The sequence below is a fragment of the Heloderma suspectum genome, chromosome 13 (assembly GCF_057233095.1).
Source record: "Heloderma suspectum isolate Gila_16-S chromosome 13, 16-S_ref, whole genome shotgun sequence".
Classification (NCBI taxonomy): Eukaryota; Metazoa; Chordata; class Lepidosauria; order Squamata; family Helodermatidae; genus Heloderma; species Heloderma suspectum.
Genome location: NC_139470.1, coordinates 21,004,246 through 21,022,873, shown reverse-complemented (window position 1 = coordinate 21,022,873; position 18,628 = coordinate 21,004,246). Strand labels below are relative to the sequence as shown.

The window sequence follows — 18,628 nt, the reverse complement described above, 5'->3', positions numbered from 1 at the left end:
GTAATATTGATTATTTTAAAGATTGCACAGTTATTTCCTTTTTCAGCTAATGTGCAATCTAAGGAAAATTTAAAAAGGGTCAGCAGAGAAAGTGTAGGAGAACAGGCAGAGGGTCCCCCCCCCATGATTTCACCCCTTTCCTAAATCTGCAAAAAGCAAGTGAGACTTATCTCTTCCTAGAAAGAGCAGCAGGGCAGTAGAACCTGAAGTCATAAAATAAAAGAGCTTTTGCCACCGCCAGCTTGGGATTCTTTCCTACAAAGATCCCTGATCCTACTGGGTGGTTAAAGCAAGGGGAAAAAGACCAACATCACAGAATGCACCCTCCAAATAACTAATAAAATGCTGCACACTTCTTTCCTCCCTTCTCCTCCAGGCCATAAAATAACACTACAAAGAGCTGTCCTACTTTCCTTTCTTGGTTCTAGCTGAGAGGTGGCTGAGGCATGTTTCATACACATAGCAGAATGAAGTGCTGGAAAAGACTGCTGTCGGGAGATCTCATTGTTTCAATTCCCCCTCCCCCTTCTCCATGTAAGCAGAAAAGTAACACTGCAGAGCCAAGCAAACACCTTTCTGCTTGCTGTCCTAGCTTTCTACTTGCAGGGATTTATTTGGTTGTTTTAACACGGCAAGCATTCCGAGGTAAGATTCTACCCACCTGCAGTCTGAAGGAGTTCAATCCATTCTACCACCTTACTTATTTTCTGCTGTTTTTATACATTTATTTGTTTTTCAGCTAAGTAAGCTCTCAAAGTAACATAGATAAAGAAAGTGCAAACTAGATTTATTCCGAGGGGTGTGCATCAACCCCAAGATTTGGTCTGGACCCTGATTTGGTGATTTGGAAAACGGTCCGATTTGTCTCAGACTGATTCAGAGGCCAACTCAAATCCTAATCTCAGTTTGGAAATCCAGTCTCTGTGCTTCCCATTGACTGTCATTGAAAATCAACAAACATTTTTGTCTTTGTCATAACTAGATTAAACTTGCAGGCCTAGTAGCCACTTAGAGGGGGATTACACCTGCCAAATCTCAAACAAATAGGGGTTGTTATGCTATGTGCCCTTATATCTTCATTTTTTCCCCCCCAAGGGAACTGCCAATAGCTTTAAAAAAAAATATTGGCAGATTTGGGTGAAATTTGCAGGGGTAGTTGCCCCTTCCGAGGAAATCAAATCTGCCAAGTTTCAGATGAATACATGCAGGGAGCTTTATGCCAGAGCAGCTTTTACAGTATGGAGGTTTCTAAAAAACAAAAGAGGGGCTTCTTCCCCCTATGTTTTGTGTGGGCAATTGTTATGAAAATGATGTGCAGCACAGAGATGGCCATAGTTAAGAAACCTGCAAAATTTCAGAAGGAAAGGCACAGGGCCTAGGGAGTTATGATGAATGAAAACTGTTTAAGACTTTTTAAAATTTCCTGCGCAGTGGGCACCAAAGTCACAGAAAGTACAATCAGACAGGGCTGGGTGATGGTTGTGGAGTTTACAGTGGCAGAGGCAGACGGATGTGAACATCCAGCATATTTTCCAAGCAAGCACCCAGTGCTGAACTATCCCAGGTCCCTCTTTTAATGTTCCTGCTCCCGGGAGACAGAACTAGCAAAGAGTATGAATAGAGATTGGGATGTGACTAGAGATGTAGAGGGAAAAAACAGAAAAGGGGGGGGGGGTATTTTTTTCTCCCGAGGACCATTTTTATGTTTTTTTCCAAAAAGTTGAATAGCTTTGGATTATGGAATATTTTCTGTTAGAATTTAAGACAAACTTTTTATATACTGTTACCCAGCCTTTACTCCCCACAAAATGATTTCTAAAAACTATGTAATAAGAATGCTTTTATAGAAAGACTAGAGATATAAACTGTCTGGAAAAAATGAAGCCATGGGGGAAAATGGTTTTTTTAATCCTCTCTGTAAGATTCCCAGCATAGTTATTTCTTTCGCTCCTTGTTAAAATTATTGATCTAACATATATTTTACTGATAGACATTTATGCTCCGTTTCCCAACATGTGAGTGAAGTATAGTTTATTCAGATAATAATTACGTATTTACTGAGTTTACTTTTAAAAGTTTTAAAAAATAATGAGCAATTTTATGAGAAAACCAAGTTAGACATAAAATAACTTTAGGAACAGAAAGGCTGCTTTATGTTCCTAGAGCGGCCCTCACCAACCAGGTGCCCTCCAGATGTTTTGGACTACAATGCCCAGCATTTGTGACCATTGGCCATGCTGCCTGAGGCTGCTGGGAGCTGAAGTCCAAAATATCTGGAGGGCACCGATTGGGGAAGGCTGTCCTAATGCAACAAAGTGACTTTAGATCTGTAAAGAGTGCTAAAAAATTAGTATTGCTTATTTTTAATTTTTTCTCAAAATTTTCATCCCCCCCCCAAAAAAAAACTTCCAGTTTTTTTTCACAGCCTCAAAATTTCCAGAAAGTTTACACCTCTAAGCATGAACACTGGGTCAGCCTTGCAATATATTACTTCAGCAGCCTTCCCCAAAGCACTGGGATTGGTGAGCTGTAAAACCACTCACTGTGATTAGAAACTAGAGCTCCCAGTCACAAAACGATACCCCCTCCTCTCCCTCCCTGTTCTTCCTACCCCGGCCTTTTCCTTATATGGAGAGCTTGAGGAGAAATGTATCAGTTTCTGGAGACAAACTATCTATGCCTCTCCGAATCTGGACTCTTTGTGAGTGTTCTGATTCGAATTTGGACTCTCCCGAATTGTCCAAATAAACCTGATCTGGTTTTGGATTGGGGATTTGTCCAAATCCATTCCATACCCCTTCTTATTACACATGGTAATATTAACTCAATTCATTCATTCATTTATTCAAATGTACATAGTGCTTTCCACTCTGATGTCAGAGCAGTGAACATAAAATACGACGGCATGAAAACAACAGTAAATATAACAATAGAAAGAACACAATACAAATTAATCAGCAATAAAACCGCATATCCTACTGTGTGCTACAAACCATAGCTGGCTGGGTCACACTTCAGGGAAAGCCTGTGTGAAGAGATGAGTTTTAAGAAGACATCTGAACGTCGGAACTGGGGAGGCCTGTCTAATGTCAATTGGTAAAGTGTTCCAGCGGGTGGGTGTTGCAACATTATGCTCTGCTGTAAGTGCTCCTGAGGCAAATCTCTGGGGCGTGTGGCACCCTTAGAAGTTGTGTTGGACTACAATGGCCATAATCCTTGACCACTGGCCATGCTGGCTAGGGCTGATGGGAGTTGAAGTCCAACAACATCCGAAGAGCCGTAGGTTCCTCACCCCTGCTATTACCAGTACACCACTTAATAAGGTATATTTAGGGGGAAGGGAGGAGAAGCTGAGATTGGCAAAACTCTAAATTCTGCCCCGCCTGCTAAATCGTGAGATGTGATCATGGCAGAATGGAACAACAGACGCAGTGTTGGGAGCTGGAGCCTGGGAGCTGGAGCTTGTAAGACTTTTTCAAAACAATTCGAAAGTGTGCTTTGTTTTCCCTGGGCACGCGTGCCTGGAAGCCAGGTCCTCGCTAATGAAACCACAAAGACTCAGCCAGGGCTCGGTAAATTGAAGGCTGCCTGATTATCATGCGTGGCGCCGGCAGGCAGAGCGCCAGGCCGTGGGCTGTCAGGGACGGGGGGCTTGGAAGAGCTTCTGCCTTTGCCCGGTGCTGGGGTCTGCAGAAACCCCCCCACACACACACACACACACTTTGTCAGAGGAAGAGGGAGCTGGGCTTTGTTTACTCCATCTGCGGATGTTCTGACAAGCGACACCAAGGTGTTGGGAGAGCCCCAACCCAAGCATGCTCGTTCTCTGTTCCAGCCTGTCAGATGGATTCTGCCCGGCTGGAGTCTTTGTCGTCCTTTTGTTTTAATTGTCGGAATAGAGTTATTCACGGGCTCCCGCAGAGCGGTTTCATTAGAGGAGGGTAAGGGGGGGACGGGAGGGGGGACTTTTTTCTTCTTCTCTTTCGGAACAGCCTCCAGATCAGAGCAGGAATCTTGAACAATGAAAGTTTTGGCACAATGAACCTCCTCGTTGGTGGGCTGCAATCCACTTGGGCATTTGAGCTCCGGCAGTTCATCATTTCCCAAGGATTAGCTTCGATTTCTTTTCCAGCGGCCTCTGTAGTTATTCCTATTTGACTCCCTGGGTTGCGTTTTCTTTTTGCGATCTGCTGTTTTAATCTCCTGTGCTCCGGATTATAAAACTTTTAAGCCTTTTCCCCTGTGCTTTTATGGGCTTGCGTGCTTGCTCTCTCTCAGAGGCTCTAGATCAGAAATCCCCAACCTCTTTGGGTTGCAGGCCCAGTTAGAAATTTGAAAGCGTGCCGTGGGCCTGCTTACAAAATGACAGCCATGGTGAGCGTGGCTGGTCACTAAACACACATTGAGCCAGGAGGCAAAATGGTGAGACTAAAACCTAAGTACAAGGAGAAGTGTGGGCCTGAGCTCCAAACACACAAAACCAGTCTTTGGAACCCAAATAAAGATGGCACTGGAGAAGATGGTGCTTTCCAGCATGCCAGTCACCCCATTAAAAATGTTTAATCAAGAAACATCTTTAAAAATGAAATTTAAAATATCAGAAGGGGCAGGGAGCCTTGTGGGCGGTAAGAGACATGTCTGTGGGTGCGCTGGTGCCTATGGGCACTACGTCGGTGACCCCAGTTCTAGATCAACCTGTCCCCAACCTGGCGCTCCCCAGATATTTTGGACCAAGTCCATCAGCTCTGGTCAGCATGGCCAGTGGTCCGGAATTATTATTATTATTATTATTATTAATTAAATTTATTAATCGCCCATCTGGCTGGTCACCCAGCCACTCTGGGCGATGTACAACACACCATAAAACAATTTAAAACAATAAAATTCTACCATAATTTTTTTTTAAAATACCCTAACCCACCCCAAATGCCTGCCTGAACAACCACGTTTTTAATGCACGATGGAAGCTCATTAAAGAGGGGAATGCTGGGAGTTGTCGTCCTAATCATCCCGAAGGCTCCAAGTTGTTGAAGGCGGCTCTCGACAGAGGACTTAAGGTGCAGGCAAGAATGTAAGAAGGGCTATGCTGGGTCAGACCAAAGGCCTATGAAGTCCAGCATTCTGTTCCCACAGTGGCCAGCAAGATGCCCCACTGGGAAGCCCCCCAGCAGGACATGAGTGCAACAACACCACCCTCTTTTTAAGCGGCTACATCACACTGATTATGGCCAGGAGCGACTAGAAGTGACTGGCCAGAATTTGCGCTTTATCAGACACATCAGGAGAGGCCGCATCCTGCTCTCCACGATACATTTATAGCCTCTGCAGGCTCCTTGAGCCACCGAGTGTAATTTACAAAGACACTTGCTATTCATCCTCACGGGGCACTCCACTCTCAACGGAGCACACTGCATGAAATCACGCATCGATTTCTCATTTTGATAAAGCCAACACAGTAATCCCAACGGATGCCGCGATTGGCTTTTCGCAGTGCAGACATGCTCCGTTGCCAAGCCCAAGAGGTTAAAGGCTTGTGAGTCAGACACTGAAATGATTGGTGTAGTCTTTGAGAGAGATTAACCATCTGGGCTCATGTTTTAACTCACGCAGCAGCCGTTGACTTAGGTGGCTTTAAAAGGGAATCAGACAAATGCACACAGGAGAGGTCATTCAGGGGCTTCGAGCCACAGTAGCTAAATGTTCAGAACCTCCATGTTCAGAGGCAGTGTATCTCTAAGCACCAATTGCTGAGGAACAATGATAGGAAGCGATCATTGCCTTCCTGTTTTCCCTGTGAGCTTCCAGGAAGCAACTGGCTTTGGGAAGCAGGATTGTGGACCCACTTCATCTTTTAACCATGAAAAAAAATTTTTTTTAAATAAAGTTAAAAATAAATAAAGGCAACAAATAAAGAGAAGAACATACAGAATAATATAACAAGATCACTAAAGAAACAAAGAAATTCACTGGTTATAATCCGTAGTCTATCACTGATATGCTTGTAGGACAGTTGTAGCAAAGCAGCCTAAGTTGGGCTCACTATCTAATGTAGCCTTCCCCTAGGATTGAACCTGGGAACTTCTGCAGCTTGCTGGGGATTATGGGAGTTGGAATCCAGTATATCTGGGGGGTGCCAGGTTGGAGAAGGCTGATTATATGGCATATATTATCTCATCGTGTTTGCCCCTGCCAATCAGGCATGGTTGATAGAGCTGAACATGTTTTATTATACTTCTTATATTATACAGATATTCACTCCCATTATATGGCTCCAATTTTAATAAAGTTTCTAGGCAGATCTGATAGGTTTTACCTACCTATCCTTTCTTCTTTCAGATTTCACCAATGAATTTACTCTTAAGGCTGCAAAATTTTGTGCCTGGGCATGTTCCCTTAGGAATCAGATGGTTACATTTCATTATAAGTCACCGTAGCACTAGCTGATACTAATAGATACTGTCACTGAAGCTTGTTCTGATTGAATCTTCCATCTTAGGTATATTCTGCACCTGCAGCTTGTATTTGTATTTGTCAGCTTGATTTTATACTTCGTATCTTCAGTGGCTGGTCTGTGACCAGAATTCTGTAAAATTCATAACACATATTATGTAGCATATATTAAGGGGAGGGTGCAAGGGTGTGTTATTTTGTGTGTGCCTCTGTGTATACTAGTCAGAAAAAAATATAGGCAACTGCACTTGGTTGGTATTCGATCAAACGTTTGAAGGGCTTCCAAATAGGAAATACATGGAAACCCTGGTGCCATAATGTCTTTTTTAACATTAGGATGCCTTGCTTGCAGCCCTTGCTGAGTAAGTTTATACATGATCGTAGTCTCCCCAATTTTATCAACCCGCTGCTATTCAACTGCTGATCCAACTTCTTACATTCTTAGGGGTTTTTTTCTGTTCGGAGTATCTTCACACCGTGCTGTTAGAAACTTGTACACTTAAACTAAGACTCCTGGAATCAGACTTCTAAGCAATGAACATTGCAAGGAGTGTAATAGAAAACTGACTGGCTGCACCCATTGCACTGACCCTGTTTTGCAATTCCGGATTTCACAAGGCTACTGCCTAGTCACTGTTGCATTCATTCATTGGTGAATTAGTTCGTTGCACTCCCTTTTGAGTGCAGACGGCGACTGGAACTCCTTATAATAACGGTCAAAGTCAGCCCTGTTGGTAGCTACTGACTTTATTCCTATATTCTTAAAAAATCAGGGCTCACTCTTAAGCTGACTTAATTTTATATGTCAGGAGCATTTCTTTTTTAAGCCCACCTAGAAACATAGCTGTGGGCCCCAACTAGTGAGAGACGTATTCAGCACAGTTCTAGGGACAACTTGCCATGTAGCCATCTTTGGGTGAGACAAAAGCAGGGTTGCCTGAGAGAGGTGGTGCTAATAAAACCCACCAGCCTGCATGTCACAAGAATTTACTGGTGTTCTCTTCTTGTCTTTTAGGGTGAGGGTATATGATCTCCGCAACAGCAAGCCCGTTTGCTCGTTCTATGGCCACCAGCTCGGAGTCTCTGCTGTGCAGATGGATGACTGGAAGGTTGTCAGCGGAGGGGAAGAGGGGCTGGTCTGTGTATGGGACCAGCGGATGGGTACCAAGCTCTGGGAAATGCACGCCAGGTAAGGCCACCTGCTCTCAACCCATTTCCTGCTATCCTGTTCCTGAATCAAGTTGATGGTGGCTGATCGCGTTATTTGGTCCCGTTTTCCCAGTGTAACTGAGCCTAAGTATTCATAATTGAAATACATTATTTTCTTCTCTTGTCTATCCCTGCATCTGTTTCCCTCTCCTTCCTCGGTTGTTTCCACTTTGTCAGTTTTTAGATCAGGGGTGGGGAATGTGTGTCCCCTCAGAAGTTGTTGGACTCCATTTCCCATCAGCACCAGCCACCATGGCCAATGTTCAGCGATGGTTGGAGTTACCGTCCAGCAACATCTGGAGGACAACAGCTTCCCCACCTGCTTTAGATAATAAGCTTCTTGTTCTCTTATACTTTTTAAAGCAGGGATGCAGAATGTCTGGCCCGGGGACCAAAATCAGCCCCCTGGGTGTCCTAATCCATCCCTTCAGGGGTCCCTAGAAGGCTGCATCCCTTTCCCTGGCTCCATCCCCTTTTCCCCAACCACTGGTCATTGGGTAGTTTCCTGGTTTTATGCAGTTTTCCCCGCCGTTTTAACAAGCTGAAATTCCTCTCCTACAACTTAGTTACTGGCTTTCAGCTAAACTATGCTTAATCTTTTGGATTTTTGGCCCCGCCCCTTTTGCCTTTGGCCCCACCCACAACTGGAATTGTGTCCCAAAATGGAGTTCAGCCCTTGGGACAAAAGACCTTCCACACCACTGTTTTAATGACACATTGGTGACATTATAGAAATGATGACGACAGCGTGCTGTACAGCCCGTAACGAGCATTTGTCGAGTGCAAGTCGGTGGGTGTATTCGTCTAGGCCAGGCTTCCCTAACCTAGTGCCCTCCAGATGTGTCAGACTACAACTCACATCATCTCCAGCCAGGAGATAGCCGTGTTGGCCAGGGATGATAGAATATGTAGTTCAACACACCTGGAGTGCACCCAGTTGGGAAAGGCTGGTCTGGTTTTGCTCTGTGGGACTTGCAGGCTACCAGATGGTTAACCCTGTTGAGTATACAGCACAGTCATTGTACACATTCACATGGGCAAAGTTACCTGGGGTGCACCTTCAACACATCATTCCAGCTGCATCACTGGTTAAAAGGATCTCTGATCCCAAAGGCGGAGAAGACCCCTGCCTTAGGTGCTGGAGAGCTGCTACTGCTCTGAGTGCACAATATTGTGCTAGATGGACAAAGGACCTGCCTTGGTGTAAGGCAGCTTCCTGTATTCAGAGGAAGGCGTTAGCTCAGTAGGTAGACACATAGCTTGCAGGCAGAAGATCCCAGCTTCAAACTCTGGCATCTCCCGTTAAAAAGTTCAGGAAATCCCTAGCATCTTGAAGTATGGCTGGGAAAAAGACTCCTGTCTGAAACCTTGGCCAGTCAGTATAGACAGTATTGAGGTAGATGGTCTGACTTGATATAAATGAGCTTCCTGTACATAAGGCAGGGCTGCGGCGCAGCGCTTTCAGGCAGAAGGTCCCAGGTTCAATCCCCGGCATAGTCAGATTGGGCTGGGAAAGACTTCTCTGCCCCAAGAGCTGCTGCCAATCAGTGTCAACGATACTGGGCTAGATGGACCAATGATCTTACTTGGTATAAGGCAGCTTCCTGTGCTCCTGAATTCAGAGGAAGGGCTGTAAGTCGGTAGGCAGACCACATGGTTTCCATGCAGAAAGCCCCAGGTTCAGTTCTTGGAATCTCCAGGTCAGGCTGGGAAAGCCAGCCTGTCTGACATCCTGGAGAGGCCTTGCCAGTCAGAGCAGACAGTCCTAGGCTAGATGGGCCGATGGTCTGACTTGGTATAAGGCAGCCTTATGCAGATGTCGTGTTCTCACTGCAAGTGGAGTTAACACGACGGAGATACTATAAATATGTAGTCTTCCACCTTTATAGACCCAGGACCCACCTTTAGCTGAAAACTTTCATTTGTGGACTCTCTTCAACCTTCTTAGACCAGGGACCGACCTTTAGCTCAAAATATTCATTTGCAGACCCACTTCTGAATTTTTTACCATGTATTTTGTACGGTGCTAGTGCTGTCCTTGCAACTCGGTCATGGGTCCCAATCCACCAGTTGGAAACTAGTGCTAGAGCTGTAGCCCAACACATCTGGAGCATCCCAGATTTGGGGAGGCCGCTGTAAATTAAGCTGCAATGTTGCCTTGCCATACCTTTTGCCCTTCTTCAGGAATCTTTGGAGTCCGGCGCTATTTCAGTGACACGCCACCCGGTGGTGCTAAAAGCAGCATTTCTGGCTTTTCCCTTCTCTTCCTCTTCCCCAGCATGACAAGCTATAATTCTTCTAGCCAGACCCATTTAACTCAAAAGAAAGAGAAAGCGAGTGGAGATTCTCACAAGCTTTAGTGGGTCAGAAAGACTAAAAGAACCTCTTGGAGATGAAATGCCATTGACAGGGTCCCTGAATTTGAATCAGATTAAATTGATCAGATCTCCCCTCCCTTCTCTTTTATACCATCTTATTTATGTATGTATGCATTTCTTACATTTCTAGACTGCCCAGGAGTCAGAGTTCTCTGGGCAGTTCACAAAAATCAACCCCTTAAAATACAACAGCATAAAACGTAATATAAACCTTTGAAAGTTTAAAACGAAATACAGCCAAAGTTTTTTTAAAAAACCAGCAGTGTAAAGTTTTTTAAAAAACAGCAGCAGCAGCAGTGTAAAGATCTAAAAACACAATAACACATTTAAAAACAAAATTGAAGGTCTAAAAAGCCTGGGATAATTTAAAAAAAAACGTTCTTCACCTGGCACCAAAAAGACAATGTAGGTGCCAGGTGAGCCTCTTTGGTGAAGGCATTCCACAACCAGGGTGCTACCACTGAAAAGGCCCTCTCTTGTAGCCACCTGCCTCATCCACCACCATCTTTTGGACACAACCAGACAGGATTAGAACTGCTGCAGTACAGTGCCCCCAAAGGCCAACCCTGCCAGGTAATCCAGAAGGATACCATTTGTAGTGGGCTCTCCCACACTGGAAGCATTCAAGATGAGGCTGGACAGCCACCTGTCAAGGATGCTCTGACTTGGAATCCTGCGTTGAGCAGGGGGTTGGACTTGATGGCCTTGTAGGCCCCTTCCTACCCTACTATTCTATGGTTCTGTGTTTCTTTGTGGGCCTCCAGATGTTTGACTGCCAACTCCCCTGTTCCCTCTCCATTGCTTAAGCAGGCAAGGCCGATGGGAATTGTAGGCCAAAACATCTGGAGGGCCATGTTGCCCAGCCCTGATCTGTGATATCAAAAGCTGCCCAAAGGTCCAAGAGAATACTGCATATTCCTCATCTTATAAATTTGTGCATTGAAATCCAGGATTTTTTTTCAGTTGTTCTTTGTGTAGATTTGCTCTAATTTACTGTGCATTTCAATGAGTGGATCCTTTTGTAGTGCTCGTTTGTTTAGTTAAAAAGTTCAGAACTTGCACATTGCATTTAGACACTTTAAATATAACTGTTCAAATGTTTTTGAAAAAGCCAGACCACTACAGCCACCAGTAGAACCCATGCTTCCTTTCCCAGGCACCCAGTCCGCCACATCTGGTTCAATGCCCACAGCCTCATCACCGCCAATATTCCTGATGAAAAAATACCCCGAGGGGCCAGCATCATGGATGATGACTTGACAGCTCATCGAAGGTGAGGACCGGACCCCTGGCAGTTGCTTCATTAAACAGAAAGCAAGGAAAGGATCCAGGACGCAGGGAGGGGTGGGTGGGCGGACGATGCTACTGAATGTGCAGAGTGGTGGGGTGAGGGATGGGGGGAGAATTTGGTGTCTGTCTGTCTGTCCACAGAGGGGCTGCAGCTTTGTGGCAGAACACATGCAGAAGGTCTCAGGTTCAATCCCTATCATCACCGTTTAGGAAATACTGCAGATTTGCTTCCAGTGAGAGTGGGCCGTGCCAGGCTAAATGGACCAGCAGTCTAATTCGGTCTAAGCCAGACTCATATTTTCGGGTGCGGCAGGGAGGGAGTCCGCTAAAAGTCAGTTACTTGTAACAGTTGGAATAACTAGCGCTGTCTCCAAAGATCAGATGAAACCAGTTGGGAAGATGAATTTGTCTCGTTTTAAATACTGATGCTGGGAAAGACTGAAGGCCAAAGGAGAAGGGGACGGCAGAGGATGAGATGGCTAGACGGCATCACCAATGCAATGAATATGGACTTGAGCACGCTCCGGGAGAGAGCGCAGGACAGGAAGGCCTGGCATGCTGTGGTCCACGGGGCCACGAAGGGTCGGACACGACTGAAGGCCAAAGGAGAAGGGGATGGCAGAGGATGAGATGGCTAGAAGGCATCACCGATGCAATGAACATGGACTTGAGCACACTCCGGGAGAGAGCGCAGGACAGGAAGGCCTGGCGTGCTGTGGTCCACGGGGCCACGAAGGGTCGGACACGACTGAACGACTGAACAACAACAACCATCCCGAATCGAGGCAAGGGAGCTTTGTGTGTCCCTTGGCAAAACAAACCCAGTGAAACCCACATGGAGTGTCATGTTAGCACTGTCACCAGAATCCCATCTGATCGGTAGAGGTCGTACTGCTGCTGGGATATGCTGGGTGCATCATGGCAAATGATAGGTTTCCTCTCCTTTGTGTTACCTTGTGCTTAGGAACACAGGCAGCCGCCCTACACTGAGTCAGACCCTTGGTCCGCCTAGCCCAGTATTGTCAACACTGGCTGGCAGCAGCTGCCTAGGGAACGTATCTCTGTCTAAACATGCATAGGATTGCACCCTTAGGCTGCGGTCCCATGCGCCCTTCCGACTTCTGAGTAAATGTGCAAGGATTGGCCTGCGAAGTACAGCGCAGCCATAAGGAATTAGCATCTCACTGGCAGATAGGAAGCCGCCTTATACCGAGTCAGACCATTTAGCCCGGTGTTGTCATCAACACTGGCCGGCAACAGCTGTCTAGGGTTTCAGGCAGGAGTTTTCCCAGCCCTACCTGGAGATTAAACCTGGGACCTCCTGCATGCAAAGCAGGTGCTGTACCACTGCACTGTCTCATTTGGCGAGATGGGATCTAAGATGCATAAAGTGAGAGTGACAGCACATGTAGAAGTCCCCTGGAGGTCCATCTGGAGGTATGGTCTTTGTCTGAACCCGTCTTTTCACCTTTGTTTTCCCAGGGGGTTGGGGTGGTTCAATGGCTGTGTCTGAGGTGGTTCAGGCTCTTGAGGGTTGAGTTCATTCATAATCAAGAGGCATATTTTGTCATACCTTCTCTCCCCCCCGCCCCTTTGGTCAGGTATCGAGGAGTCATCTATGCATACGAGTTCTCCGTGGACCAGTTGACCGCGGAGAGTGTCCTCCCGATTTGCCGCTCCTCTTATAACGAAGTGACCGGTTACAACTACAACATTGGCCTGGCGGTCCCGTATGACAACCTCTAGCTGGATGGGGGAACCGGAGGCTGCTGGTCAAGGCCAACCGAAGTGGATTGGGAAGGACACGTCAAACTGCCCAGAAGCAGTGAGGGGCTGCGATGGCTTTGGGCCGCCGGACGTGGAGGGGAACGCAAGGCTGATGATCCCGCCCTGAGATCTCCCCTAGAGTGCATCCCGACTCAGCAGGGCAGAGAAGGAGAATGAAAAGGAACCAGCCCCACACATGGGCTGATACCAGTGCTATGCAAAGCCCCAACAGGGCACAACGGCATTGGAGGAGAGGGGCTGGCCCCAGCTAACCGTGGCGTGAAGGAGGAGGAGCAGAGTCAGAAGGAAGCTGCCACACCAGCAACTCAAGTGGACAGGGAAGCCAGACTTGGCAACCTTTTCCCCTGGCCCGAGGACATATTTTAAAGTTAGTAATGAAGGAGAAACAGGGCCAGAGCCAGAACTGGAGGGAGGGGAAACCAGGCGAGCTAGGGTATCTCCAGAAGGGACGTGAAGATCACTTAAAACGTTCACTGAGACCCTTCAGGAGTGAGTGTCCAACTCACCCATGAAATTACACCTGAAACACAGTTGTGAAGAATAAACTTCCCTTCTGGATATGTTTACAAGAAAGACAATCTTTTGGGGGACGGGGGTGGGGGCGGTAAGGAAATACCCTTTTATTTCACAGTCAGGGGCACTCTGCAACCTTCGATAAGGGAGATCAGCTGTCCCAGGGTGTGAAAACTGCTGTGACATGGTAGGTTATGGTTTTTACGTTCTTGCTTAATAGTAGAAGCCTAAAACTTAGGAGAAGGCTTCACTGCCTGGAAGGACAGGATAGAAAGGCACTTTGGATAGGGGAGGAATCTTTGGAAGCTGGGGCACCTTAGTTGTCGGAAAAGAGCTGTGATTTAGTCAAGTTGGGGAAAGAGGACATTTGTCTTGCCAGTCAGGCACGCTCGGGGATGAGGTTGGTGTCAGTCACAGATTGACTGAGAGAACTTTTGCCAAGCCAGCTTGGATCTTCAATGGCAGTGGTCATCTGAGTGGTGGGCTTTGAGTGTGCTTTCGTGTTCATGCTCCTCTGTGACAGTTTGGAAAATGAACATGCAGCAGAAGCAAATGCAAGTGAGGGCCGCGTATCCCAGCCTCAGATGAAACTAAGAAGAGTCATGAGGATCAGACTCTGGGTCTGTCCTGTCCAGCACTGTCTCCCACACTGGCTAAGCAGATGCCTATGAGAAGCCCACAGGCAGGATGTGAGGGCAGTGGCCCTCTCCCACTATTCCCCCCCCCCCCCCCCCGGAACAAAGGCATACTGCTGCTGAACTAGAAGGCTGAATAGAGCCATCCTGAGTAGTGAGCATTGATAGACTTATTTTTCATGAAGTTATCTTCAGTGGACTGAGGTCCTGCAATAAACAGGATGCATGCTTTCTCCGGGGAGAGGGAATAGAGGGAGGGGAAGGAAGTGTGTACAGATGGTACAGATTGATATAGATATGCTGTAGATATAGATACATGCGGACGTATCTGCTTGCTTTTTTCCTCTTCCCTCCCCATCACTTTTTTGTTTTGTGTTATGTCTTTTAATCTTACAAACCTGTGGGCAGGGACTGTCTTGCTTTTACTGATTGTACTTCGAAGTGTTTTTATCCCATTCCTCAGCCAAAACGGCTCCTGGAGCAGCTAACAAACGTACGTACGTACATACGTACGTACGTACGTGTGTGTGTGTGTGTATATACACGCATACACAAATGCATACATGTATTAACATATGTTGTATTTGTGTATGTATATGCGTGTGCGCACGCATGTATATTTCTAATAAAACAATTGGCAAAACAGGAATAATTTTTATCACACGTTTTGGCTTCTGCCTTCATGACTTTCACCAATGAAGGTGGATGCCAAAATGTTTGATACAAATGAAAGAATATACATTTATTCCTGTTTTGCCAATTGTTTTATTAGAAATATAGGTTCTTATTGTGGTTGTTCGCATACCTCAGGGATCCAAGGACTGCCTCATTGCATCACTGTTTAGTTGCTTTGTCTATTTATTTGTGTGTGTGTGTGTGTGTGTGTGAGAGAGAGAGAGAGAGAGAGCGTGTATGTATATATGCACGCATACACACACACATATATATCTCATGTATATACACACATATATATCATATAAATATATACATACATAGGATAATATCTAAGCTTCATCCTGTGTGGGGTAGACACATTGAAATGAATGAGACTTAACTTAGTCATGAGTAAACTTAATTCCCATTCATTTAAGTGGGTCTACGCTACATAGGACTATCACTGGATACTACCCATTTACAGATACATGTACATAGACACACGAGTGTGTGTGTGTATAAACAACAGCTGTATTTATACACACACACATCTGCGCACACGGACACACACACATGTGTGGACTTGAGCACACTCCGGGAGAGAGCGCAGGACAGGAAGGCCTGGTGTGCTGTGGTCCATGGGGTCCCGAAGAGTTGGACACGACTGAACAACAACAACAACAAATCCCATGTAGCTCAGTGGGGCTAACGTTTGAGTAGATGTGTATAAGATGTGTAATGTAGTTTAAATATTTGTAAAGGCAATCATTTAAGGTTTCCGACGGGTTAGGCATCCATCTTAATTGCAAGGCGGTCTGTTTGTTTGGATCAGCAGAACAGGAATATCTGGTGCTATTCAAGTTGGCTACTGGGTACCACAGACTGAAGCAGATCAACAAGGAAGAACAAGACTGGAAGATTCAAAATAGTAGGAATGAACATGCTCTTTCCAAAATTAAAAACAGAACCTGCTTTTATTGATGATTTGAGGCTTCATATATAGACTCATGAAGAGAGAGTCTGTAAAGCTAGGCCAGACATATCACCTCTGAGGACTGACAAAAGAGTGGAATAAATTGCTCTGTTTCTCAGTAGGTCTGGGAGGTGCAATTCCCCCGTATACCCGTATCGACCACCTGACATTTTGTCCCAGGTCTCTCCAAAGGCACCGACATCTCAGTTCCAACTTCTCTTTGGTCAGTAGCAAATCGCAATGGGCTCCATGGTTAGGAAGCGGACATGCATCTTGGTCTCGATATCTATTCCTTCCCATATCTGTCATTGGAGGAAACAAAAGCAGACAGAGTTGAAGGACAGGGTCTAGTCATGCAGCCGGTGTGCCTGTGGCCCATGTGGTTTTCGAGCCATGCTGGAGCCCTTCATCGGTGGTGGGCCAAACAAAGCTAGGTTGCAGATCATCTGCAGATCTGGTACATGCTACGCAGGAACTTGGAATCCTTGGGTTCTAGGCCATCTAGTCTAGCCCCCTGTTCAATGCAGGAAAGCCAGAGTTAGGAATACAGGATGCTGCCTTATATTGGGGCAGACCATTGGTCCATCTAGCCCAGTGTTATCGGCACTGACTGGCTCTCCAGGGTTTCAGGCAGGAATTTTTCCAGCCCTGCCTGGAGATGCTGGGGATCGACCCTGGGACCTTCTGCCTGCAAAGCAGGGGCTCCACCACTGAGCCACAGCCCAAACAGATGGCTGTACAGCCTCTGCTTGAAGGCCTTCCAGTGAGGGAGAGCCCACCATCTCCCTAAGTAATTGGTTTCACTGTCAAACTACTCTTACTGTGAAGACGTTTCTCTTAATGGTCCACCAAAATCTACCTGCTGTTTGACTTGAGCCTCTGGGCCAGCAGCAGGGAACAGTGTGTCAGCCTTCAAGTATTTGAAGAGGGCTGCTATGTCCCCTGTTGAGTCTTCTCCAGGCTAAATATATCCAGGTCCTTCAACCTTTCCTGATGGGACTTGCTTTCCATAGCCCCAACCCCTGTACATAGAGGTCCCTGCTGCTATTCTGCTGAGGGTCAGTGTTGGATGGGTACTAGAGAGACCTGTCTTCAGATCTCCCATGATGCTCATTGGGCGACTTTAGTCCACTCACTCTCTCCATCAAACCAACCTCAAAGGATTGTTGTAAGGATAATGTAGACAAGGGCAGGGTTTAAAATGTAATACATAAAATATTTTCTAAAATTGGTGCTGCAGGCTCAGAGACCAAAACAAGCTGACTCAGCCTTCCCCAACATGTTGCCTTCCAATCTTTTGGACTACAATTCCCAGCCCTCCTGTCCATTGCTCATGGTGGCTAGGGCTGCTGGGAGTTGAAGTCCCAAACCTCTGGAGTGCACCGGGTTGGGGAAGCCTGAGCCCACGCTTCTCTCCCCCCACCCCCAACATAAGAACACCTCCACCCCCAAACACCAGAGAAAGATTGCAAACCCCCAAGAGGCAGTGTAGTGTAGTGGTAAGAGAGTGTCTGACTAGGGCCAGAGAGCTGGGTTCAAAACCCCATTCAGCCATGAAGCTCTGTGGGTGACCTTGGGCCAGTGACCATCTTTCAGCCTTGCCACATAGGGTTCTTATGAGTATAAAAAGGGGAAGGAACCATCTACACCACTTTGAGCTCCTGGAAGGATATGTGGGCTATAAATGCAGTTAATAAATAATACGTCAGACCAACATTGTTGCCTTCTCGGCACCAGGTTAAGACCGTCCTCTTCTCTCAGGCATTTGGCAGCACATGATGAGTTTTTAATCAGTCCTGGCTCTGCCTTTCATTTTGACTGACTGTTCAAAGTTGTTTTTAGTTATATGTTGTCTTTGTGTATATCGTTTTATGTGAATGGCTTTTAAACGTTGCACGTTATATTTTAATGTTTTAATTTCTGTAAACCGTCTATGGGTGGTGTAGAAATGATGATGACGATGATATGTCACAAGCTAGAAATGGAGGGGAGAGGCATGTGGCAAGAACATGATTAATGCAAGGGATACTTCAGTTACTGGTATTCTAGGGAAATCGGAATTAGCCCGTTACCTAGAAATTGGAGGAGGGTGCAGGTGTCTTTGTATGAGAGTGAAGATTTGCACAGGCAGGGGAGAACGCCATTCCACAGAGGGAGCAGTGGAGTGACGGCCTATTTCATCAACTCAGCTGAGAGACCAGCTGCCATTTCTGGTAGAACGAACTGTTCCGCTGTAAACTGGGGGGGTCCTAGTTTTGATGCTCCACATAAGCTCCCTCTAGATAGGAACAGGAGTTAACAGGGCCCTTCGCAGGCTGTGCTCATTTTCTATTTTCAGCTAGTGTGTAACATGGAGGTGTATTCAAGATGTGACACACACACCTCTACCTGCAGTCTGAAGCAGCATAGCCCAGACTACCATCTTGACATGCGTACTGCCTTATTCTGTTGTACGTGAACAAGTCCCTAGGCTGAATATCTGTTCAGTAACTAAGCCTTCCACACCTTCGTGTCCTCCAGATGTTTTAGACTTCAACTTCCGTTAGCCCTAGCCAGCGTAGCCAAAGTTCAGAAATCATTGGAGTTGCCATCCAAAACATCTGGAGGGCACCAGGTTGGGGAATGCTGGACTGGGATCACAAGCCTTTTACGCTTACTAAGCAGTTATTGTACTTTCCAACCCTGTAACCCAGAGATGGGGAGCGTGTGGCTGTTCAGATGTCACTGGAAAATCACTT

At 46.2% G+C, this 18,628-nt stretch overlaps 2 protein-coding genes across 3 annotated transcripts in view; one reads left to right on the top strand and one right to left on the bottom strand.

The window, feature by feature from the left end:
• FBXW8 (F-box and WD repeat domain containing 8) overlaps positions 1 to 13,682 on the top strand; it is a 105,065-nt gene extending 91,383 nt beyond the window's left edge. The window contains exons 9-11 of one of the 2 annotated variants that reach the window (XM_084819672.1): positions 7,466 to 7,639; positions 11,194 to 11,310; positions 12,929 to 13,682. In XM_084819672.1, the coding sequence (XP_084675798.1) occupies positions 7,466 to 7,639; positions 11,194 to 11,310; positions 12,929 to 13,073 (436 nt within the window). In that variant the 3' untranslated portion in view covers positions 13,074 to 13,682. The remainder of the gene's footprint in view (positions 1 to 7,465; positions 7,640 to 11,193; positions 11,311 to 12,928) is intronic. The other variant, XM_084819673.1, reaches the window with a different exon arrangement.
• Positions 13,683 to 15,863: 2,181 nt separating this feature from the next.
• TESC (tescalcin) overlaps positions 15,864 to 18,628 on the bottom strand; it is a 48,664-nt gene continuing 45,899 nt past the window's right edge. The window contains exon 8 of the mRNA XM_084819674.1: positions 15,864 to 16,192. Within this exon, the coding sequence (XP_084675800.1) occupies positions 16,115 to 16,192 (78 nt within the window). The 3' untranslated portion in view covers positions 15,864 to 16,114. The remainder of the gene's footprint in view (positions 16,193 to 18,628) is intronic.